The sequence below is a fragment of the Cladophialophora immunda genome (genome assembly GCF_000835495.1).
Source record: "Cladophialophora immunda strain CBS 83496 unplaced genomic scaffold supercont1.2, whole genome shotgun sequence".
NCBI lineage: Eukaryota > Fungi > Ascomycota > Eurotiomycetes > Chaetothyriales > Herpotrichiellaceae > Cladophialophora > Cladophialophora immunda.
This window is the reverse complement of record NW_015622542.1, coordinates 957,090-979,055: the sequence shown is the minus strand read 5'-3', so window position 1 is coordinate 979,055 and position 21,966 is coordinate 957,090. Positions and strand designations below refer to the sequence as shown.

General features: G+C 53.6%; 8 protein-coding genes across 8 annotated transcripts; 3 read left to right on the top strand and 5 right to left on the bottom strand.

The window, feature by feature from the left end:
• Positions 1–7,435: 7,435 nt before the first annotated feature.
• Positions 7,436–9,785, top strand: PV07_02686 (uncharacterized protein; the record flags this gene model as incomplete). The annotated part of the gene is made up of 2 exons (XM_016389315.1): positions 7,436–9,027; positions 9,089–9,785. 2 exons carry the CDS (start codon positions 7,436–7,438, stop codon positions 9,783–9,785), a joined length of 2,289 nt encoding a protein of 762 aa, XP_016251217.1.
• A 518-nt stretch (positions 9,786–10,303) lies between these two features.
• On the top strand, positions 10,304–11,232 carry PV07_02685 (uncharacterized protein). The gene is made up of 2 exons (XM_016389314.1): positions 10,304–10,451; positions 10,551–11,232. The coding sequence occupies exons 1-2, from the start codon at positions 10,385–10,387 to the stop codon at positions 11,012–11,014; spliced, it is 531 nt and encodes a 176-aa protein (XP_016251216.1). The 5' UTR covers positions 10,304–10,384; the 3' UTR covers positions 11,015–11,232.
• Positions 11,233–11,334: 102 nt separating this feature from the next.
• On the bottom strand, positions 11,335–12,850 carry PV07_02684 (fumarylacetoacetase; the record flags this gene model as incomplete). The annotated part of the gene is made up of 3 exons (XM_016389313.1): positions 11,335–12,246; positions 12,344–12,703; positions 12,761–12,850. The coding sequence occupies 3 exons, from the start codon at positions 12,848–12,850 to the stop codon at positions 11,335–11,337; spliced, it is 1,362 nt and encodes a 453-aa protein (XP_016251215.1).
• A 250-nt stretch (positions 12,851–13,100) lies between these two features.
• Positions 13,101–13,922, bottom strand: PV07_02683 (uncharacterized protein; the record flags this gene model as incomplete). The annotated part of the gene is made up of 2 exons (XM_016389312.1): positions 13,604–13,922; positions 13,101–13,550 (listed from the first exon to the last, which is right to left on the bottom strand). The coding sequence occupies exons 1-2, from the start codon at positions 13,859–13,861 to the stop codon at positions 13,101–13,103; spliced, it is 708 nt and encodes a 235-aa protein (XP_016251214.1). The 5' UTR covers positions 13,862–13,922.
• Positions 13,923–14,044: 122 nt separating this feature from the next.
• PV07_02682 (uncharacterized protein) lies at positions 14,045–15,341 on the bottom strand (the record flags this gene model as incomplete). The annotated part of the gene is made up of 3 exons (XM_016389311.1): positions 14,045–14,315; positions 14,435–15,254; positions 15,299–15,341. 3 exons carry the CDS (start codon positions 15,339–15,341, stop codon positions 14,045–14,047), a joined length of 1,134 nt encoding a protein of 377 aa, XP_016251213.1.
• A 959-nt stretch (positions 15,342–16,300) lies between these two features.
• On the bottom strand, positions 16,301–18,040 carry PV07_02681 (uncharacterized protein; the record flags this gene model as incomplete). The annotated part of the gene is made up of 3 exons (XM_016389310.1): positions 16,301–16,451; positions 16,516–17,699; positions 17,753–18,040. The coding sequence occupies 3 exons, from the start codon at positions 18,038–18,040 to the stop codon at positions 16,301–16,303; spliced, it is 1,623 nt and encodes a 540-aa protein (XP_016251212.1).
• Positions 18,041–18,370: 330 nt separating this feature from the next.
• On the top strand, positions 18,371–19,090 carry PV07_02680 (uncharacterized protein; the record flags this gene model as incomplete). Its single annotated transcript, XM_016389309.1, has 1 exon — positions 18,371–19,090. The coding sequence occupies one exon, from the start codon at positions 18,371–18,373 to the stop codon at positions 19,088–19,090; it is 720 nt and encodes a 239-aa protein (XP_016251211.1).
• A 102-nt stretch (positions 19,091–19,192) lies between these two features.
• PV07_02679 (uncharacterized protein) lies at positions 19,193–21,361 on the bottom strand. Its single transcript, XM_016389308.1, has 2 exons — positions 20,458–21,361; positions 19,193–20,400 (listed from the first exon to the last, which is right to left on the bottom strand). Exons 1-2 carry the CDS (start codon positions 21,285–21,287, stop codon positions 19,572–19,574), a joined length of 1,659 nt encoding a protein of 552 aa, XP_016251210.1. The 5' UTR covers positions 21,288–21,361; the 3' UTR covers positions 19,193–19,571.
• Positions 21,362–21,966: the final 605 nt, after the last annotated feature.

Sequence of the window (21,966 nt, the reverse complement as noted above, 5' to 3'; positions counted from 1 at the left end):
AGTCATGGTCCGTTTTCACGGCTCTACGCGCCCTTCAAGGTCTCTTCGGAACCGTGCCCCAGGTGATTGGCTTGCCGATTATTCACGACATGTACGCCCCGCACGAATGGCCACGATACATCAACATCTGGGGAACGACCTTCCTGGTCGGGCCTTTCCTCTTCCCTGCCTTAGCGGGATACATTTTGCAGGGTACCGGCTCCTGGCGTGACTGCTTCAAGGTCCTGACCGGCTTCTACGGATTCTCCACGCTGATGATCCTGGCATTCGGCTACGAGACATACTACAACAGGTCGACCGGCGTCCAGCAAACCAACCGGGTCAAGTCGTTTCTGGGGATCGGAAACACCAATCTTCCAAAGGCAAAGACACTCTCAGAGTCGACTATCAACATCATCAAGCTCACCTTCACGCTCCCCATCCTCCTCGTTGGTCTTTCCACCATGATCAACTTCACATGGCCCATCGGGATAACCACGACCGTTGACGCCTTTGTTCGAGCACCTCCTTACCTATTCGGCAATGTTTCTGATGCCTCCATCCGTTTTGCTGGTGTCATCGGCGCGCTTCTGGGCTTCTGCTTTGGATACTTCTTCAATGAATGGATCTACAACGGATCTGGTGGAAAGCGAAAGGCCCACTGGCGCAGTGAATACCGACTGCACGGTGTATGGTTCCCGATCGGCAGCATGGTGTGTGGCCTGCTGACGTACGGTCTCACGCTCAACTACGGAAAAAGCTGGGTTGGACTTGCATTTGGGTGGGTCATGGTGAACATCGGCTTGGTGGGCACCATGGTTGCCATCACTGCCTTTGCACTCGAGAAATATCCCACCCACTCTGCCGTTGTGTCAGCCATTATCAACATGTGGCGCACCTGTGGTGGATTCGCCGTCGGCTACTTCCAGCCCAGTTGGATTGCGAAGGACGGTGTGGCTGCGGTCTTTGCAACCCAGGCTGCAGTCGTGGCTGTCTGCGCTGTGATTCTCATCGGTGCGGCCATTTGGCTTGGAAGGCGTGCTGCGAGCAGGAAGACTGCGGCGGATGTCACCGGCGAAGCGTGAGCCTTGTTTTGTGGATTGATTCGGAACATCGAGAAAAGCAACACTGAAGGGATTTTCTATTTTCATTTGTGTACAGGTGGCGTGGTCTCCATTGAAGCGAAGGCACGCGAAGACTAGTGAGGAAATATAGAGATAGTAATTCGATATGCCCGCGCAAAACTTTACTCGGAGAGATATTGTTTTACTCCAAGGCCAGCCTTGTTGTCCTCGATATAGATAGATGCACTTCCTCTTTTTCCCCATTCCCCATTCCCCACGTCGCACAATACAAAGCTCGAGGGGAGCACGCAGGCAGGAGATAAATGAAGGCAGCCACGTAGTCCGTGAATCTCCTGCCAGGCCGCCGCCCGTATCTCCACCGCAACATGAGAGAAAGTGGAAACTACTCAGACCTCGAAGCCGTCCGTGTCCTCGCATTGTCTGATCTCAGATTGTTCTTCTGCACACTTCCTGCTCGTGGATGGCGACAGTCGGTCAGTCAGTCAGTCCATCTTCCTAGCAGTATTCAATCGGACCCAGTTCGTCGCCCTATGGGTTCCCTCTTCCCCTCTAGAATTTGCTTCTGCGGCCTCCTGTCCGGTCCGCTGGTCTGCTGTTCCCTCAAGCCTGCCACCTTCTCTCCTTTTCCAAGATATTTCACAATCAAACTTTGCTACGCTGATGTCCTGTAAGTATTTTGGGAACGCTCGGGTGACAATGATTACTTCTCAGAATCCTACATAGGCTTCCATTCTTGGAGCGGCGTACAGATCTCCCACTGAACGCTCCCTATCTGTCTACAATTGAACGAAATTTCAGATAAAACAAATGAAAGATAGTCCTCCACTGCCACGATACCCATTGATAATACCTCGCTAGCCGCCGCCCCCGTGGGAGAGAAGGGACTCTTATTTGGATCTCGGCAACCCTTCAGCGAGGACTCCGGCCCTGACTAAGGGCAGCAATATTCATTCCTGACGCAAAGGCCGAGTGACCGGACTCGGCAAGAGACGGGTTTGCTCTCGAGGAAGCCTCAGAGTCACCTTGAGATCCTTCCAGCGTGTGATTGTGCTCGGTCAACAGTTTCTTCTGGCGAAGAAGCTCGTCTGGGCTGAGGAGACCTTGTTCCTGTGCATGTTCCAAGAGAGCCACCAAGAAGTTAAAGGCGAACGTGGCACAGTCCGAGGCCAGGACTCGATGTTCTGCGGGACAAGAACGTCAGAGCGAGATACTTGAGCTGGTTTTCGGTCACGCGGACCCGATATAAATCCACGTATCGGTGGTACTCAAGTCCCCTCCCCCAGTCGTCCAGGCCCAGCTGCAGAAATGCTGTACAGTGGGAAGAAGATGAATTGGGCGCTAGTAAACGGCGAATGCAGATTCTTGCAAAGCTTGTAAGTTTCAAGATTGTCCTCGTTGCGTGACAAAGTATTGAAATGACACAAATGACACACATTTCTTGAGTAACGGCTCGGAAGCGGAGGTTTGCTACTGACCACACAAGTTTTTCCGAGGTGCGTTCCGACTGGGTGGGCGGAACGATTCCCATTTGTCGCAGCTTACTACCCCGGAGGAACGTGGTTGAGCTCGATGCTTCGCGGGACAAAGCCTGCACTCTCCAGTCTTGAGGTTGTCATCGCTTCATCCCCAGAGGTGTCCTTACACAGAGTGCAGTGGGTGTCTCCTCCAATGGCTCTTGCTTCGGCATTGATCTGCCCGATAGGCTCCCTTGCATTTTGGGTTGCATTGACTCCTCCCCGGCGTCTGTATCCCCAGCTTTTTAGTCATTCATGATCCGGTGGGGAAACCTTGGAAGTGTCTCCGTGAGCTATGTACCCTCTGTGCTGGAGAGGGATCGGTCGGAATACTGAGGAGCAATGCCGGTTTCGAAAGCGCCAGAGCAGTGTGACCGCTGGTGTATATTTCTAGCAGCAGCTGGCATACAAACCATGTGTCGCCTCGTATGGGCATGCCGAAGGAATACTAACACCTCAATTCACGTCTTTCCACTTTCAGATTCATCATATTCTGGCTCAATCAGCGTCATCTTCACGTCGCTAAGCTCATGGCTACGACAATTGCTGTCCTCGGGGCGACGGGGAAAACCGGTCGTGAAGTGCTTCAACGACTTCTGCCACGGCAAGACGTGGACATCCAAATTTATGTCCGGTCAACTTCAAAACTCGTCAATCTCTTTCCATCACTTCCGTCGAACCCTCGTGTTTCCATCTTTCAGGGGCCGCTTGGGGACGTCGAAAACATGCGCAAATGCTTGAACGGCGCACAACAGATCATTTTCACACTCGGGGAGAACGACAATCTTCCCGGCGTCAGCGTGATCGAGGACGGCGCAAAGACCGTCATTGCAGCGCTGGAGGCGTTGCGAGAGGACCAAAAGCAAGATTGGCTTCGCCCGCGAGTTCTGCTGTTGTCGTCTGCAACTTGGAATCCCACCTTGGCCGCTGTCCGACCTGCCCTGGTCCACTGGGCTATCAAAACCGCCTTCGTCCACCCTTATGCAGATCTGCGTCGCGGTCAAGCCGTCTTCCTCGCCGCCCCATCCCTGGCCAGCGTCCTGCTCGTCCAACCCAACGGTCTTATCGACGACGAGCCCAGCGGGCACGAGATCAGCGTCGACCGAGCCAGCCTGACCGTGACGTATGGAGACCTGGGCGCCGCCTTCGTCGACTTGGCGTGCATGACAGAGTTCGATGACCTGCCGGCGGTAGGCGTCTCAAGCAGAAACGGCGACAACGGTCTAAAATATGGCCCCATCCTCGGATATCGAATTATCAGAGGCCTGTGCGCGACGTATGTCCCGGGATTTTGGTACATGCATGGATTTGTGGTTTCGGTCGTGGCGACTTTGTCATTCAAACGGAAGGCGGAGTGAGACTATAATATATGTCTCCCACTCCGCATGTCTGCGCGGTGTAATTTGTACTATGGCAACGGCTGTATCTACTCGGATAGTATGCTAGTAGCTGAATACTCAGACCTTATTGAAGAGGCGGCTTCTGTTGCACACCGTGATCGAAATTGAATCCTCCATGTCACCACTGTCATCATTTCAGTTTTACTCTTAGAGTACTCGTAGCCGGTGACTTGCATGCATCGAGCCTTGGAGTTGCTTTGAATGAAACCAGCATTGGAACCACTTCTACCCTGGAAAGCTTTTGCCGCCTCCTTACATTACTATATGTACCCAGCCTTGGAGTAATACTCCCTTGCACCGTCGTGGAGTGGGAAGGGAGGTTGTGCCATCTTCTTCGGCTCGAGTGGATAACTCAACGGGCTCTTCTCCGGGGCGAGATGTTTGTACTGTCCTTCAATCAGGTGCCTCGTCTCGACCAGGCACCAGGCAAGAAGATACGCTACCTCCCGGGGCATGTCGTCTCTGACCAATACCACAAAGTCCGAGAAATCCAGCGCCGGCAGCTCCTGGGCCAAGTTCTTCCAGAACCCCGCGGGGAGGTAGTTCGACCTCAGGCCGAGAGATCGGTGTAGGGCCTGCAAGGCATCCGGCTCGGCGGCGAGAGGGACCAGTTTGTGCCCCTCGACCAGCCCGCTCCACCACGGCGTCATGATGGCTTCTTGAAGGAGAGCGTCGGCTTTGCCCTCTTCCACCAGCGCCACACATTGCTCTGGCCTTTGGGCCGTCAGGACGGTCCCGCCCCACTCATCCACCACGGTTGCCTTCGAGATGCCGTGCGCGTTCAGAAACTCCTCGGCCACGTAGCCGATGAAGTTCGTCCCGTCGTTGACCGAGGTCGCGATCCGCAGCGCCGGCTTGCGCTCCCGAAGCTCCGCATACGTTTTGACGTTGTGCTTCGGGTCCACGGCGAGGACCATCCGGTCGTTCTGCGGGAGGACGCCCAAGGCGCGCAAGTGCGGCATCGCTGTCGTAAATGGGCTTTCTCCGGTAAGGGCCCTTTTCAACAACGCGGCGGGAGTGGCAATGGCCAGGTCGGCGGCGCCCTCGTGGAGTTGCCTCAGCGCGTCGAGGCCGCCGTCTCGTAGGCTCCAGATCGAAGTCCGGCTCCCGGGACCGGCGCGGTCGCAGAACTCTTGGGTCAGCCACGAGCAGATCCGGTGGAAGTTGGCGCCGCCCCAGTCGCCGACGAAGCTGAGAGTGTAGGATCTGGGGAGTGTGGGCTCGCCCTTGTCATTGACCGTGAGGCCTTCAATATCTGGCACGGAAGAGGTAGACATGGTCTTTGCCTCTATATCTATTGTTCACTCGGGAAAGAAGGGACCAATCTGAGCATGCGTGGTTGTTTGGTTCAAGACGTAAATTGATCAATACATATAGGGCGGTAAGGGGATCGTTAGGAGGTAATATATGATTCGCGGTTCCGGTTCCGGAGGCTGTATCGAGCGGGAGCCGATCTTACTGAGTATTCATTTTGTCAGGCAACCGGTGCAGTGCGCGCCTTGTCGAGAAAACGAAAGACTCCATCCCGCCTCCTCTACTTGAAGTCGCAACCTATTTGTAGCGCTTGGCTATACGTATTAATAGCCCTTTTTCTAGACACAGCGGTTCAGTCTCTGACCAGCTACACGAACAATGTCGTCCACGGCGCCTATAGGTCCCCACCACGAGCAAAATCTCAATCTGCTTTAGGATACCTGTGGCTTAGGTTGTCATATCTTTCATTACAATGGGTATCAGAGTCTTTATAAGAACAGTGGAGCTCTCGGATATGATATTGAAACATAGGCTTGGACGAGCATGGGCATCTATCACCGCGGTATTCAACAAGACCTGGTGCCTTCATCATGCCGCCTAACATGGCCCCTTTCTCTCCTCAAAGTGACCTGGTAACTTACATCTCTGGTCGCGTCCAGCATCGAAGACTGCGTTCTCGGTGCAATATACACCAGAGAAAACGCTGTCATTCAGACGACAAGCCTTAGGCTTGGTGCTGTGTATCAGGACATCGATAAAGAAGCTCCGCGGGTTCAGTATCTGTGCGATGATGAGATTGGGACTAGGGACATGGGACAAGCCTCATGTCACCGATCATGCGGGCTTTGGGTCCGGCAAGTGGAAGATACAACATTGTGTGCCAAGCAGTAAAGATCTGTTGATATGCATTCTTCCGCAGCATTGTTCTTCCCGAGTCCCACAACTCACCGGGATGCAAACCGCTCTCCTCGTTATTTGTTTGCCTAGAAAGAGGTACCTGCATTCAGAGACCTGTAATTGTCCCACCGAGACTATTGCAATTCACTCGGACCCAAAATTGCCCGTTCCCGGTTCGTTATGTGCTTCCGCGGTGCTCTGTCGATCAGACGTGGGCTGTGGGGAAGTGCATATGTCCAGTCGGAGAGACGTCCGACTGTCCCACCTCCACAGTAGAGCTTCCCCCAGACCGTGTATACCGGAGCAGAGACAAATCAACCACTGGTCCCATTCGTATCTTTGAAAGCAGTCGGTCGTGACAAGCAAGATCTTCCGACTCGGGAGAACGAAGAGTCCGTAAGCCTGAGCGAGCAGGTTGCTAAGGGATCTGTTGCCCAACTTGGCAGTCTGCACCGCTCCTTAAGGCGATGTCTTTACAAGGGAGTGTTTGTTCCTTTCGCAATAGCGTCTCCTGAGCTATCGCTATGCCTGAAGGAGGATCCCCACCTGCGACCATCTACACCAAGACAGCAGCAAGGTAGGTGGGTTAGCGGACGAATGTTTCGATACGGACGGACAGAAAGGCCCTCTTCCCGATGCCTTGACAAGGATATTACCAGGCTGCCGTTGTTGGTAGCGGGCCATGCCTACTCCAGATTCATCAACGCGTTCAACCATTGGCTGAACAATTTGAAATACATCTCAATGGCACCGCTTCAAAGGGGTGAGATGGTCTTATGAGTCGGTGTTCCCCTTTCACGATGGGGGCCTTCTGAAGCTTCAACTGTCCGCTCGGCAACTTGGGAAACAATTGCCTTCGGAGACGGAGATGCTATCTCAACATTTGGGAGGAAGGACTGGGAGAAAAGTGAGGATATACGAATTCTCAGCCTTTTCCCAGTCCCAAGAATAGAGTTGGCATCAGAAACCAAAGGCGGCGATGGCGGAGCCTTGAATGAGGCAACCATGACTGAGTTCTTTGAGTTATGGAAAGCATAGAAGTCACTGACATTTAAGTCGGGAGTAGGCTTGGAACATTGTCGCTCAAGATGTTTCTGGACATTGCGAAGGGCCGTGATATCTACGAGGTACTTGTATACTTGTAGACTGTTGGATGCCCCTGCGTGGCACGTGCCCAGCCTTCGGCAAACTTTAGCGGGAGTGGCTGCACCGTTTAACTGAGGTTGGAGGCGGAATTCTGCGCAGGGACTTTGCATGTCAAACATTCCCCTTGTAACAACTACATCCATCCAGAGCGCGCTCACATATGCAACCCGCAAGAGTCAAGAGGCAGAAGGTGAGCCTCGCATGCCAACCGTGCCGCCTCCGGAAGACAAAGTGTGATGGCCGTGGACCTGTGTGCCAACCTTGCCAGAAGAAGGCGGGAACTGGCCTGAGATGTACCTGGAAAACCAGTACGGCGGCTTCGCTTCCGACTTCATCTACAGGTACAGAACAACGTCAAAGCGCCGATCGACGGGCTCCGCTTTCACACCCGGCCGCTTCCCTCGAGGGTCTCTGGCCACATGCAGCTTCCGCTCCTCGAGAGTCGCCTTCCGACCAGATACCGCCCGTCATCTATCAATCGACTCTGTCTCCCTCGTCTCACTCACCTCTTGCGCCTAATATACAACCGGGGGACGCTGGCGTGCGTAGTTCTGTAAGACTACACGAAGGCCAGGATGCCGCATTGGGACCGCAACATGTGTCTCCTTCGGAACAGTCCGTCCACGCCATTATCGGCGCCGCTTTGGAAGAAGACAGTGGAGCAGGTTTCTTTGGAAGCTCCAGCGCTGGAACGTTTATGCAAAGCGTGAAAAGGATGATTCAGCAAAAGGTCAGTGGCGCCACACAACCGGAGCGACAGTCCTTGACCCCAAATCCACAACTGCAACATCTACCTGCCTCCGGCAATGCCTCAACCACACAGAAACAGTTTGACTATGTCCTGCCCTCTCGACGCAGGGCAGACATTCTGATGTCTGTCTATTGGAAATACGTCCACGTCCTTTACCCATACCTGGACAAACCCCGCGTTCAAGAAGATTACGAGAAGCTCTGGAAAGGGGATGCTGGGCCGATCGATGATGAGCGGTCTTACCTGTGCTTATTAAATACGATGTTTGCCCTTGCCAGTCAGTTGGATGAGTCAACCTCGATCGAAGAGCGAGAGCAGCTTGCCCACACCTATTACACCAGGGCGCGAGGTCTACTGGATATTGTGGACGGCGGATCAGTTCGCTCGGTACAATCTTTTTTGCTTCTTGCACAATACTTCCAGAGTACTAATGAACCCCATCCGTGTTGGATGTTTGTTGGACTTGGGATACGCACCGCACAAAGCCTGGGGCTTCATTTACCGGAGACCAGCGAACGTGCCCCTGATATCCGAACGCGAGAGCTTCTGCGCAAAGTCTGGCATGGGTGTATTCTTATGGATAGAGTTATCTGCATGACATATGGTCGGCCTTGCATGATAGGTCCGAAGGCGGCGGTCACGGTGCCCCTTCCCCTCGCGATCGAGGAGGAAGATCTTATGCGCAGCCCTCCCCAGGAACAAGCAGCCGGTTCGCAGCGATCATCGGCGGTCGAATTCTACGTCCACTCGCTTAAATTGTACACAATTTTGCACGACGTGTTGTTCAACTTCTACTCCGTCAACTTCAAACAGACTCGTCCCCTTGACGCCGACAAATATTTCGGTTCCTTGAGCGAAGGACAATCCTCGGTATTTGAGATTGAGCACCGACTGTTCGGATGGGAAAACAGCATTCCCGACCATTTGAAGATGGATCCAAGGCCCCAAGTTGAAGTGAGAGGCGCCCAGCTGTATCGCCAAGCCGTCATCTTGCACCAAAGGTTCGCTTCCTAATGATAACCGCTCAGGGGTGGCTTCTGGCTGTTGCTAATGGAATCTTAGGCAGCTACATGTGCGTTTGTTGCTCTTGAGACCTGTCCTGTCGAGTTTCATAACCACAGAATTCTACAACGGAGACCGGTCTGTTCCCTTGGCCAGCGCACTCTCCCATAGAGTCTTTCTTCAGTGTGCGATTGTGTGTGTCCGCGTCGCACTCGAAGCCATCCACATCATCTATCGAGAAAGAGGGCGCAACGCCGGGGATAGTGGAAGTCTAGCAGCATGGTGGTACAACGTCCTTTACTTGTATACGTCGGCAACGGTACTCATTGCTGCTCGCCTCTGCCCTGCCATCTTCGCCGATGTCTCGGAGGAATCGATTCTCGACGGCTGGCGCAAGGCCATGGAAATTCTCGACTGGTACAGCCCCTTTGGCACCTCCATTAAGCGTCTCACTACGACCCTGCGTCTTCTCTCCGACGCCGTTCCCCAACAGTACTCTCGCTTCAAAGGCAACTCTCAACAGTCTCAACCGAACACCTCGTCCGCTGCTCAGAATATCGGCCAACGCTCACCTTCAATGTCATCTTGGCGCCCACCTGAGCCAGTGGACAACATCGAAGTACCCGTGGCTGACACGGCGGGGGCCGCTCCACAAGATGACCTTTACTTGTTCTCCAACGAACCTTTCCTCGACTTTGACTCGGTGTTTGATCCCAACGATCTTTCCTGGCTTATGACTATTCCACTGGACAGTTGAGATCCTGTCGCCGGATCTAAATGTGTCTTCTACGATCCAGATGCGGGTGAGTGGGTAATATACCTGTATGAACCTAGAATATCACTGTGGTATGGGGGGAATGTCCAATGCTCGTTCCACAGATCTTCGATGTGCAACCTGTCAAATCATCAAGCGGAAACTTCGTGGGGTGTGTCCAGAACATCGGAAGCGTAGAGACAGTTGAGTAGGGCAGAAAGCCGTCCAGGGCTCTGTATAAGCCGGGATGCGCCTCTAAGAAGATCCTCGAGGTCTCTTGTTGAGGTGCAATTGATGGACCGAACGATACGCTCAATGACGTTGATCCCAATAACAGCCACCGCTACAAGCCTCCGTCGGAACAGCCTTGTGCCTTCCGGACCCTGTGCTGATTGGTTGACGCGGCCACAGCCTCGGAGCCAATTTCGACCGAGTCTCGAGTCTCGCCACAGCTGCCCGGGAGACCGCGGAGCGCGACACGGTATATAAACGTTGAATCATGGACCTCTTCTGTGCCCGAACAAATCCTCTGCTTTCCGTATCTCCAAGAGAAAAACATCGGGAACGTACGTACCCTCTTCGGTCCCCACCCGCGTCGAACCATGGAGTCCTCCATTTATCTGCGCGCCGCGAAAATCATCGGTGTCACTGGAGCGGCGTGGCTAGGAGGTGAGTGCACACCCGCTTGAGAACGCCGTGTGTAAAGTGCTTCACGGGTTTTCCGAGTCGAAAGCGGAACACGTACGCATACTGACATCGACAACAAAGGCAACATCGCCGCCCTCTCCTTGATGGCCACGCCTGCTCTGCGCCGTTCCACCGCCGAGGACGGCGTGTCGGCCAGCGCCGTGTCGCGGCAATGGCGCTACATCTACGAGGCCGGGAAGGCCCAGAACCCGCCCATCGCCGTCATCACGGCCGCGGCGTATCTCTATCTCGCGTGGTCGGCCCGGCGGGTGGTCGCGTCACTGGGTCCACTGTCCCTGTACTACGGCTCGGCGGCGGTGCTGACGCTGGGGATCGTGCCCTTCACCCTCATCGCCATGTCCGCGACGAACAACAAGCTGATTCGACACTCGGACGCGGCGTCGAAGGGTCCAAGCACCCCCTTGCAGCCGCCGGGCGACGAGGAGGTCGAGGGCCTCATCGCAAAGTGGACCACTTTGAACGGCATCCGGAGTCTGTTGCCGTTGGCGGGAGGGGTGTTGGGCGCCGTTGCGATGCTGGCGTGATGGATGGGGAGCAACATGATTGCAGCAGCATACTCTTGAATTCAATGTACTCTATGGCTCATGACTCTTCTCCGATCATTGAACGCTAGCCGCTGTCCCATTTTTAATGGCAAGATATCGCTCGCTTGTGTCGTCAATCCTCCGCTTTCGGTGTTTGAGTCTACACATCTCTGAAAAAAGTGGACATTATCTCGTGTTTGAGCGACGAATTCTCTCGATCCCGGAGCACTAGAGGCTTGTAACTCGGGTATTGTATGCTCACTGACCCAGCAATAGCGGTGGCGGCAAACCTTCTACCCTCGCAAAACGAGTAGTTAATCCTACAAAGCAGCCGGCATGACGAGTCCTCTCGCCTCGCCAAAGCCAATGCTTCTCCCAGCCGCCCTCGCCCACCCGGTGAACACCACCTCATCCCCGTCCTCCAACCAGGTCAATTTCCTCCCCGACTTCAAGCTCACGCTCCTTCTCCCGCCCTCTGTCAGCTCAAACAAACACCCCAGGCGCGGTGTCTGATCGCTGTGGTTCGGCCCAGAAATCGTGCCCGTTCCAATCAAGTCTCCCTCTTTGAGGCCGCACCCTGAAGAAGCCTGATGCGCCACCATCTGCGCCGGGCTCCAGTACAAATGTCTCAGATTCGACTCGCACACGACGTCCCTGACTCCGTCCTTCCCAATAACCGCGACCTCGAGCTCCACATCAAACGTGCTCTTCTCGAAAGACGCGGCGCTATGTTGCAGATGTCTAGGCCACAAGTCCATCTCCTCCCTTGCCCTCTCCACGCTGCTTCCACATGCCACATTCTCCAGCGCGTCAGGCATGATCACCCAAGGGCTTATCGTCGTGGCCGTCGCCTTACCGTTGAACGGCCCTAGCGGCACCATCTCCGCGAACTGCACGTCCCTCGCACTCCAGTCATTCAGCAGCACAAACCCGAAGATGTGTTCCTCTGCTGCCTCGTCCGCAGTCACGTCGTCTCGGCCGTAAGGGACCGGTTTGGAGATGAAAACGCCGATCTCGAGCTCAAAATCAAGGCGAGCAGTCGGTCCAAGCCTGTACCCGGTGTTATCTTTGGTGCCGTTGAGAATAGGAGCAGCAGCAGGCGGCCCTTTAAGCATGCCACGAGGCCGTTTCACTGGCGTTCCGCTGGGGACGATGGAGGAGGCGCGACCGTTGTACGCGGTGGGAAACCCGTAGAAGCTGGGATGGAGGGATTGGCCTGCAATACGGGCGCACTAGAGTCATGTCATTTCAGCATTCACATATAACATGCACGCAGACACCGGATGGAGCATAACAATCGCCGATGCTGAGAAGGCCCGTCGCACGTACGTTTGTGGCATGGACCTCCGAGCACAGGAAGTCAGCGAAGCCGTGGATGTGCATGGGAAGATGCATGGTTGCGTTCCTCGCGAGGAGAAAAGCGAGACCGTTGAGCGCATCGTCGGTGAACAAGATGGAGTTAGGGTTGGATAGAAGATGGATGATTTGCATGCGTATGGAGGAGTGGAAGGCCCGGCCTTGAGCGGCGAAGGCGTTCAGGGTCTGTTCAAAGAAGACAGAGCCGGTATCGCGGCATGAAGATGATTTTGCCGCTCCGTTGCCTTTGGGGGATGTGAAGATGCCTCTCGACGCTAAGACGCTCAAATCAAGAATGAAATCACCGATGATAGTCCCGATGCGTGCTACAGGCTGTGAGAAGTACTTAGCATGTAGAGACAAGCGATACCCAAGATCTGTTTCACTCACCTTTTCAATCGTAGAGAACACACCGAAGGGAATGTTTTCGATGGGGAAAGGGGATCCCACTTCCACATGGATGGGGTATGTTACCAACATATTGGACCAGTGGCTTCTCGGCGCTGATTGTTAACAAAGACACATCGATCAGCCCTACTTGGCCACGGGATTGTAGTATCTTGTCAGCCCTCGAGTTGAATATTCCACTATTGAAGCTGGGAATACTGAGTATTATGGCATCCGGTTCTTCATCAGTCTCACCAGTGCAGGAGAGCACAAGGCTTAGCTGGAAGTGGAGCCGGTGTGTGACCTGTTCGGTCCGAGCTTCGGGATGTGGTCCCCGGGTGTCTCAGTAGCCGTTTTCCATCATGCATATGTTTGCAAGAGACAATTCGTCTGGATCGTTTGACCCTGCTCCGATATCCCACCATGGCCAGGAGTTGGGGTCCACAAAGTGAGATGAACTGTGCTCGACAACGGGCCAGGGCCGGCCTGATTCATCTTGCCTCGGCGAGAGCATCTTTTCTGCGGCGCCTACTGTGGGACGTGGCATTCCAACGACCTGCGCATTCGGGGCTCCCCTGGCTTGGTTGCTGAATGTTTGATTTAGAGGCACCGAACCTCCAGGAGACTTTCGCAAAATGTTAACTTCATCCTCCACGTAATGCTCGATGTCGGGAAACCCCTTAGACGATTGAGTCTCGCCTTGCCCTGGCGTGAATTGACTCATTTTTTGTATTTCTCCGTCCACGTCTTGACGCTGACTGTATTGTTCGAATTGTTCCCGGAGCTTTGTGATCTTCACGTGTTCTGTCAGTGACACAGGGGTCATTGCGGATGGGTTGAACCTACAAAATTTTTGAGTGGGTACCAGTAGTCTTGCAGCGTGTTCAGAATCGAGAATGCTCCATTGGTAGACTCCGTCGCTTGCGTCCCGAAAGTGGGCTGCGTAGTCAGGTATTTCTGCTGAACAAATACAGAGAAATAGAGACAGTATCCAGTCAGGGCGGATATTTTGCTTGGATCCGGCGACAGGCTGCAGAGCTCATTGGCCATGTTGAGGATCACAGAAGCGTTATCTAAAACCTCCTGCGCTGCTGACAGAATCATCTTCTTTGGCAGATTGAGCGAAATCGTCCAACGTGAGTATAATGGGACAATCGATGCATTCTGAAATTCGAAAAAGATCAGCCTTCGGGCGACGGAAGCAGATATGAGAAGTCAAACAATCAAAATATTGGCAGAATTTAGTAATCGGAAGCTGCTTGCTGCGGAGTAGCAGCTTCCGGTGAGTCAGAGACTGAAAGTCATAAGGCTAGCGAACTGGGCTGGGTCTCTCACCAACACACAGGCACAGGCATGCTGAAGACATAGTAACGAGAACAACGTTTCAATGTTGACATCTGAATGACGCGAGAGCGCTGGTCTTTGCCGGTATAGTGTTGGCAAAGCATCTTGAATCTTCTCCAGTCGTGATGAAATGTTCATCCAAGATGCTAGATGGCGTTTGGCTTCGACAGGGGTGCAGTTTGATGTTTGCTTGACAAAGTCGTGAATTTCCCACCTGTGAAACGTCAGTGACTCTCAAGCCCTTTCAACTGACTTATGCAGACAAAATAAATACGTGGAGCACCAAAGGACGTTAGACGTGGGAGCAAGAATGTCAGGCGTAATCCAACTTACCAGTATCCAGCGAGTTTCACCAGCTCTGACATGGGAGACCAAGTGTCTGGATGCTCCAAAGAAGACTGAGGTATCTGCCCCACCTCTCCATCGCTCGTGAGATATTCATAGGGGCAAGGCTCGCTTCTAATGTAAGATATCTCAGTGGCAGGCAGTGGAATGCCCGCAATGTCATTCCAGCAGCGACCCTTGAATGTGGCGTTGTCTTGACTTATACATTGAGTGATCCAGCAAGCCCACAGGCAGCGTCTTTCCTGCTCAGCTGTTATTGGGTCATCGGCGGCGGATTCTTGATTAATGCCAAGCAGGCGACATACTCGATAGGCGACGTTCGCATGTATATTGACGCGTTGAGTCTGTCCATGAGCGAGCCAATAGAGAACGAGGGTTTGACAAGCTTGCACGGTCTCCAGACTGGGAATATCTGCATGCGCCAGGACTAGCTGAGAGGCTCGGTTTGCCCAGTCTGCGCCCACTTTCTCCCAGTCATGGGCTGAGTCGGCAAGTGTAAGGGGAGGATTCGAGGACTGGCCGTTTCTCAGGAAGATTGACGCAGTCGCAAATATGCTGAGGGCAATGAAGCTCGGAAGGCGACGCCTAATCCAGTGAGAAACAAAACGTTCTTTGTGATATAGCAGAGTGGCGTTATAAGCTCGAGAGAAGTAAACCTCAATGAGGAACATCGCCATCTCGCTGCTTGGGAATAAATCGTCATGTACATTATGATTTAGCTGTTGTTGAGACGGAGTCAGAACAATCGGTGGTGAGCCGCTGGCGGAACCTTTGGTAAAGCCGTCCAATGGAGGTCCTTCGACAGAGCCTTAATGTTAGTCAGAGCAACCGGACAGGTGGACAGGGACTTACTAGGAGCCCCGACAGGCACTTGATGCGCATTTTCCAAGTTCATCTTGCTTCGCCGTTCAGCCATCAGACGTTTCCGATCTGGTGGAGAAGGATAGCTGCACAGTCTGGACAGGTTCATGCATCTTTTGCAAGCTGGCTTTTCCTTTGAGCATTTGAGCTAAATGTAAGACTCCAGGTGAGTATTAGATTTCGCAGGAGCCTAAAGAGTGCAGCAACGGACCTTTTGCTGTCGGCATCGAACGCAGGCTGCATCGTGGAGTGATGGCTTAACCGTGACCGCCGCCCTCGAACCGTGGTCTTGTCGCGCGAATGACTCCAGTTCCATAGCGGAATGTGTGGCTGGCAGTCTTCGAGCATGAAGGTGTCCTGAGTTCCGCAAAGTATTTGAGCTTCGGAAATTGACAACCTCAAATGCTTGGGAGAGCCCTGATGTACGATTCGGGGGAGCTGTAATGAGGGTGAATAGCTATCCGCAAACGTCGGCCAAACAGTGCTCCTGCTGAACCTAAGTAACTGGTACTCAAACTCCTTTTGAGTCGCAATGGTATACAACGTTAGTTCCAAGACCTGTTCAGTATAGATTCTCGCTAGGGGCACAATCAACACCGAGGCAAGTGCAAAAGGAACCTTGCGAATGGTCCTAATGCGACAGTTGTGCAGACTGTAGATGTCATCGAAGGGAGACGCGGAAACTAAAGCAAAATGGGCTAAACTTGAGCAGTAGTAGGCCTCGAGGCTTGTCAGACGGGTCTCGGATGAGTAACAAGGACTTAGAGAGACGTTTTACGACATGAAATGTACTTTATCAACGATGTTGAGCTGGAAACAGCGACGGTAACGATGAGCGGCAAGTAAGCAAGTTACGTTGGTAGTTCGCTAGTGGCTTGGCATCATCTCCCACCCCGCGTCTCCACGTCTCCGCGTCTTTTCGATACCAGGCTCGCAATGTTTCTCCCAACTCCCAAACCGACCCTCACCATTGCCTCGTTCCCTATTCACTTTTCATTGGAAGTAAGACGACCAAAGCTTCCTAATACGCCTATCAACAAAATACAATGGAATCCCGAAAATTGCAATGCCAATAAAGATGCCTCCGAGCGAGATATGAGCGTTCTGGAGGCCCAGTGCCTGGATCCAGGAGGGAAACGCGTGGCTGTAGGGAAAAACACGAATTAGTCCAGGACACGCGAAGCACAGACTAGGCCAGTGAAACATACCTGATTCCAAAGCTTGCAGCGTTTCTGCCACCACAGATCAACACGATGGCGGGACCAGCCCTTTTCGGCACCAACTCTGCAACCCAGACACTGCTGATTGCCGAGATGGCGATGAAGCAGAAGAAGTAGAGCGCAAAGGCAGCGTGGATGCCCACCCAGCTATACTTGAACGGGCTCCCGCCGACGACACCGTAGATGCAGAGTCCAAGAAAGCCGAGAATGACCGGCACGGCGAAGCTGGGAAGAAGGTGTTCCGGCTCACGGATGCCGCCGTTACGTCGAGTGAGACGCTCGGCACTGTGCTCGACAAGCATTCCAACAACGAGGAAAGCTACAGCTGCCCCGATCACAGATCCAATTTGAGAGGTGCCCACTGCTTGCGGGCTGAAGCTCCACGGCGGTCCGACCAGGAGGGCCTCGTAGGTCAGAGACAAGATAACAAGGCCCGAGAAGAGTACCGAATTCAGCAACAAAGTCCAGAAGATAGCAGGATGCGTGAAGCAGATAGCCATGTCGACGTACGCCCGGATAAAGGTACCCATTTTTGATCCCCGGTGCTTGTAGCGGATAGGTAGCATTTGTTTGATGTAGGGGTCAGGGTGCTTCTTTTCCGTGTATTCCGTCCGAGTGTTTGGAGTTTGATGATCGCCTGCTATTGCCTCAAAATGGACTTGGCCATACGCATCGCTGATGACAATCTGTCCATTGAGGAGGGCAGGCTCGCGGTAAAACATAGTCTCACGAAGACACGTCAAAACCAGGATCAAGGTGAGAACGGCCCAGCCAAGCCAGAACCAGTAGTTGATACGCCAGTCGTCATGCTGAGAGTGGACCAAAAAGGGCACAATCACGAGCATGAGCGAAGATCCAATCGCCGTGACTGACCAGTAGAGAGTCATCCAGAAGCCTCGATTGTGCAGAAAAGTAGTGTCGAGGACAATCAGGGGTAGTAGACAGTCAGATACTCCAGCCGTCAGACCCTGCAGACATCTCGCACCAAGATGAGAATTGAAAGTGTCAGACTTGGCTGCCCAGATGACCGAGGCTACCATGATAATGGCACAAAGGATAAGCATCGGCCGCCTTCCGAATACTAGAGACAGTGGAACGAAGAGAAAGTTTCCAAGGCCCATGCACAGGGAGGGATACGATGCTAGGTCTCCAATTCGAGAGGGATTGAATTCCTACAGCTGGTGTTAGTAATATGTCATTCCAATCCTCGTAACGAGATGCGTACCCCGCGTGTTTCCTTCATGTAGTCCGCGATCATGTCGGAAAAGAATAAGGGTGCAGACTGGACAACACCGAATCCAGTAATGCCATAGATGCAGATGGCGAGAAAGACAAGGCCTCGCGACCTGAGCGACCATATCAACGGATCGTCAGGATGGTCTGTTGGCACCGGGATGTTGCGTACATGGCCTCCTTCATCCAGCAACTTCACAGTGCCATCAGCCAGCTCCATGCACTCAACTTGAGCTTTGAGCTGCGAGTTGCTGTCTGGCTGTGGATTTTCGGTGGCCATGTCGATTCGTCTTTGCGAGGGTTGTTGATGGGTTGTTACTGACCTCTACTGATGGGACGTAAGACCTATAAGTAAATACACTGTGCTCCGCATTGAGTGTAGTCACTATAGCCAAGGCCAATTCTCCACGAATCCTTCCCCGTGGAGGATGGACAGAGGTGGTCAGAAAGCGGGTTCATGCACGATCGGGCCGAACTCACGGACCGAACTCTGCAGCTAGACATGGGGCGAAACTGCAAACCTTGCACAGAGCGAGCAACGGATCCATCATCCATAGGGAGGGGAGAAGGGTCAGGGTCGTTTCTAAAAGAATAGTAGGTAGGCCACGGGATGTATTTCTGGCAGTTGTTGCCCCGGTGTAAAAAGGCCGGCTACGCACCAGAATCATTTGTCCTTCACCTTCCATCTCAAGTCTCTCAAGTCTTTGCGATCGGTATGGCGTTGTTAAGCTGGCTGAGAAATTGTCTAACCAGCACGGACTCAGCTACGCCGCCTGCCAAAATCGACCACTCTCTTCGACCGATCAAAAGATTCATTACAGCCCACGACACACAGGGTAGATCTACCCTGACCTCTACCGTCCCCGAGAATGCCGACCCTTGGCAGCACTTGCCCAAAGCGTCCATGTTCCTCGCATACACCACTGAAGACTCCCCAGTGAGGCTGGAAGATGATACAGACCGCTACGGGAACCTGTTATATAACCCTCCTGGTCTGGCTTTCGGGTCCTCCGTGTGTCGGGTTGTGGACATAAGCCCGGGAGATGTTTCTCCGATGCACAGAACCCAGACTATCGACTATGGGATCGTCATTGAAGGGAAAGTGGAGCTGATACTTGACAATTGCACGAGAGTGATGGAGAGAGGGGACATCTGCGTGCAGAGGGCAACCATGCATGCCTGGAGGAATTTGAGCGCCAATGAGTGGGCGAGGATCGCATTTGTGCTCATTCCCTGTGACAAGCCTGTGGTTGATGGAAAGGAACTGGGTCAAAATATGGATCTTGTCGAAGGTAGCCTGAAAGAGGTTTTTGCAAGAAGCCGAAGTTGATCGGGCTCTAATTTTGAGACAAAAGGGTGTTCCACGAGTAGTTCTCTCTCAAACAGAGCACACATATTCTAGATTGGCCTTGACAGAAGACCAAACATCCCCCGTCATCATACCCTCTACGATAGTAGATGCATGAGGCTCATTTCCTTCTCCCGAAAGACTGCGTCGAACAACAAACGGCTCCCATAGCTATTTCCCTTTTCCAAGACCTGAGCAACGCCCCACTTAACCTGGGTCATGAAATGTGGATATGACAGTGTGCGAAGCGGCCGTTCTGGCTGGCCTCGAGCGAGTAGTTTGCAACTACTAGAAACCCATGAAGGAGGGCCTGAGTGGCTCTTCTTACCAATATGAGCAAGACTGATGTCTTCACGGTACGATATCTCTCCTTTGGCATGGCTCCATAAATACGTATCATCCTAACCTGGCCAAGTTCACCAGGCCAATTGCAAGCACCGCTGCCTGGTTTTGCCGTGATATCTCAAGGGAACTCCTCGGCCCCGATGTCCTCCTCCGCCAGCTCACACGCGGCCACCCAGAACTTCCTCCCTGGTTCCTCACAATACGTCTCGAACCATAAGAAGGACCTCATGGTCTCCTCTACTATTGGCCACGAATCGGGCTTTCTCTGGACCGTGGCGAACTCCAGCAACGTGGCGAAGCTTCCCAGGAGCTTCTCGAGCTTGCGATACCCGACCGCCTGTTCCGTGCACATCCAGCCCCACGCGACTGCGCAGAGGAACAGGTCGGGCTGCTGGCTGGGAATCCCGACCTTTACCGCCTTGATCAGGAGGCGTCCAAGCCGTTCCGCGATCTTTGCCTGCAGCTTGGTCGCCGGTGGCATGGGCACCACGACGAACACCGCATATGCGAACAGAATGTGCCGGCAGATCTCGTACACAACATTCTCGGGCAGCGATTCGTCGTCATCGTCATCCTCGTCGGTGTCGGCGTCGGTGCCGTGCTCGGGTAGCGACAGGATATCATGGAGCACGCACCACCGCATATATCTGACAAGTGCCATGTTGGGAGTATGTAGAGGTTGTTGCTCTTTCGGGAGATCATAGGTCCTGAGCAACTGGTCAAAATCCGCCGAGAAGATGCTCACGCGGTCGGCGATCTCCACGAGGTGGTCAAGACTGGTGTAGCCATCGCTGATCAACTCGTGAAAGCCCGTCGTCAGAGTTTCAAGCACGCCTTGTGCAGCAGCATCCTGTTGATGGCTCCTCTTGTTGATGTGGAACGTTGTCGGCAGCACGAGATTGAAGTGAGGATGCTGCAAGTCCCTCCAGGATGTTAGAATGTCGCACCTTTTCCCCTCCACAATCAGTCAAGGCCTTTGGCAATTTTCCGGGCGGCTCACTTACACTTGAATTACAATGGCCAAACTCCTCCGGCGTAACTTGCCAAGCCCTCCCCGGCGGTCCACGATGGCATACACAGCTCTCAGATGTTCCATGCCGGTGTCCATGTTAGCGTAGTAGTCAACGTCATGTAGATGGGACAGGAAGGGCAGGGTCTGCCGCTTGTACGACTCATGGCCCCTCAGGTTCTCGCCGGTCCCGTGAGAGGCCAAGGTGGTTATGCCTAGGAGGGTTTCCTCGGACACGTTGTCGCCGTGATCTTGGAGGTACTCCAGGAGCGACCTGATGGCTTTGGTCTTATACGCAAGCCTGAGCTGCTCATTCTGCTTGGTTGTCCCGCGGGCGCCATACTGGTATGCATTATGAGTCGCGCCGGCAAAGACGATTGTGTACCAAGCCACTGGACAGTGGATGACGGACTGCATGATTTCGGCTCGGGAGGCGTTGTGTCCTCCACCGTCGCTCAGACACAATTCCGACCAGTGGCATGTTATGGCATGATCCAGCATCTCATGCACGTAGAGCGGAACGCCTCCATCCTCGCCGATCGTGTGGAATGGGTCGGATCGACTGGCTCCCAGGAGGATCTTGACAGGCGATTCTCGCGTGGCGTTCAGCTCCAGGGCAGCTGAGTCATCTGTCACAGTCGTCGTCGAGCTGGACTTTTTCGACCTGCGACCCTGATGCGCGACTTGGCTTTTGTCCTTGGCTCTGCGCAGTTTGGCCTTTTTGTGATATTCGCGTGCAGCATGTTGGGTGCGAGTCACTCCTTCGTCAGAGGCTGTCTTCCGGGGCCGCCCCTCGCCGTCGCATTCGACAAACAGGACCTTCATCGTAAAGGGTAACCGTTCGAGTGGCTTCGTGCCATGGACAGGGACAGACGCATGATTGTGGAAGAGGAGCTAGTCCACCTTTACGAGAAGACGCCTTGATAACCGCTCGACGTTGACGCACCACGTGTTCAGCCCCAGATGTGCCGATGTTCCGCCTGAGCGAAACTGGAATAGCCAAACCATGATGCCTTGTTTGGAGGAGACGGTGATTGGAGAAGCTGTGGTCTTCAGCGGTCTAGAGCTGAGGCCCCTGAATGCTTCCGCTCCGCTCATAGGTCTTTACTTCGGTTATGGTTTTTGCGTTTGTGCGCTGCCAGGGACGATTCAGCCGTTGAATTTCAAGCCACACCGGTGACTGAGCGGGCACAGAGAACTCCTTCGTGGAATACGCCTCATTGATGAGTGCTCCTGAAATGGAGAGCCAGAGTGGCATCAGCCACGGGCACTCTCTAGCACAAGGTCAAGCAAAGGTCGCCGTGGAATGTCAAGTGAGGTTCACCATCGCCTCTGCTCCCCACCAAAAGCAGGCGCTTGAGGAGACGAAAACGACGAGGCCCAGTGCAGGTAAGCGATGCTGTAAGTTCAGCCTAATCCGCCCTTGCTAGCCTTTTCGAGCACAGCACCAGGATGGCGTTGTCCTTCTTCTGCAATCAAATCCCAAAATTCCCATTCAACATTT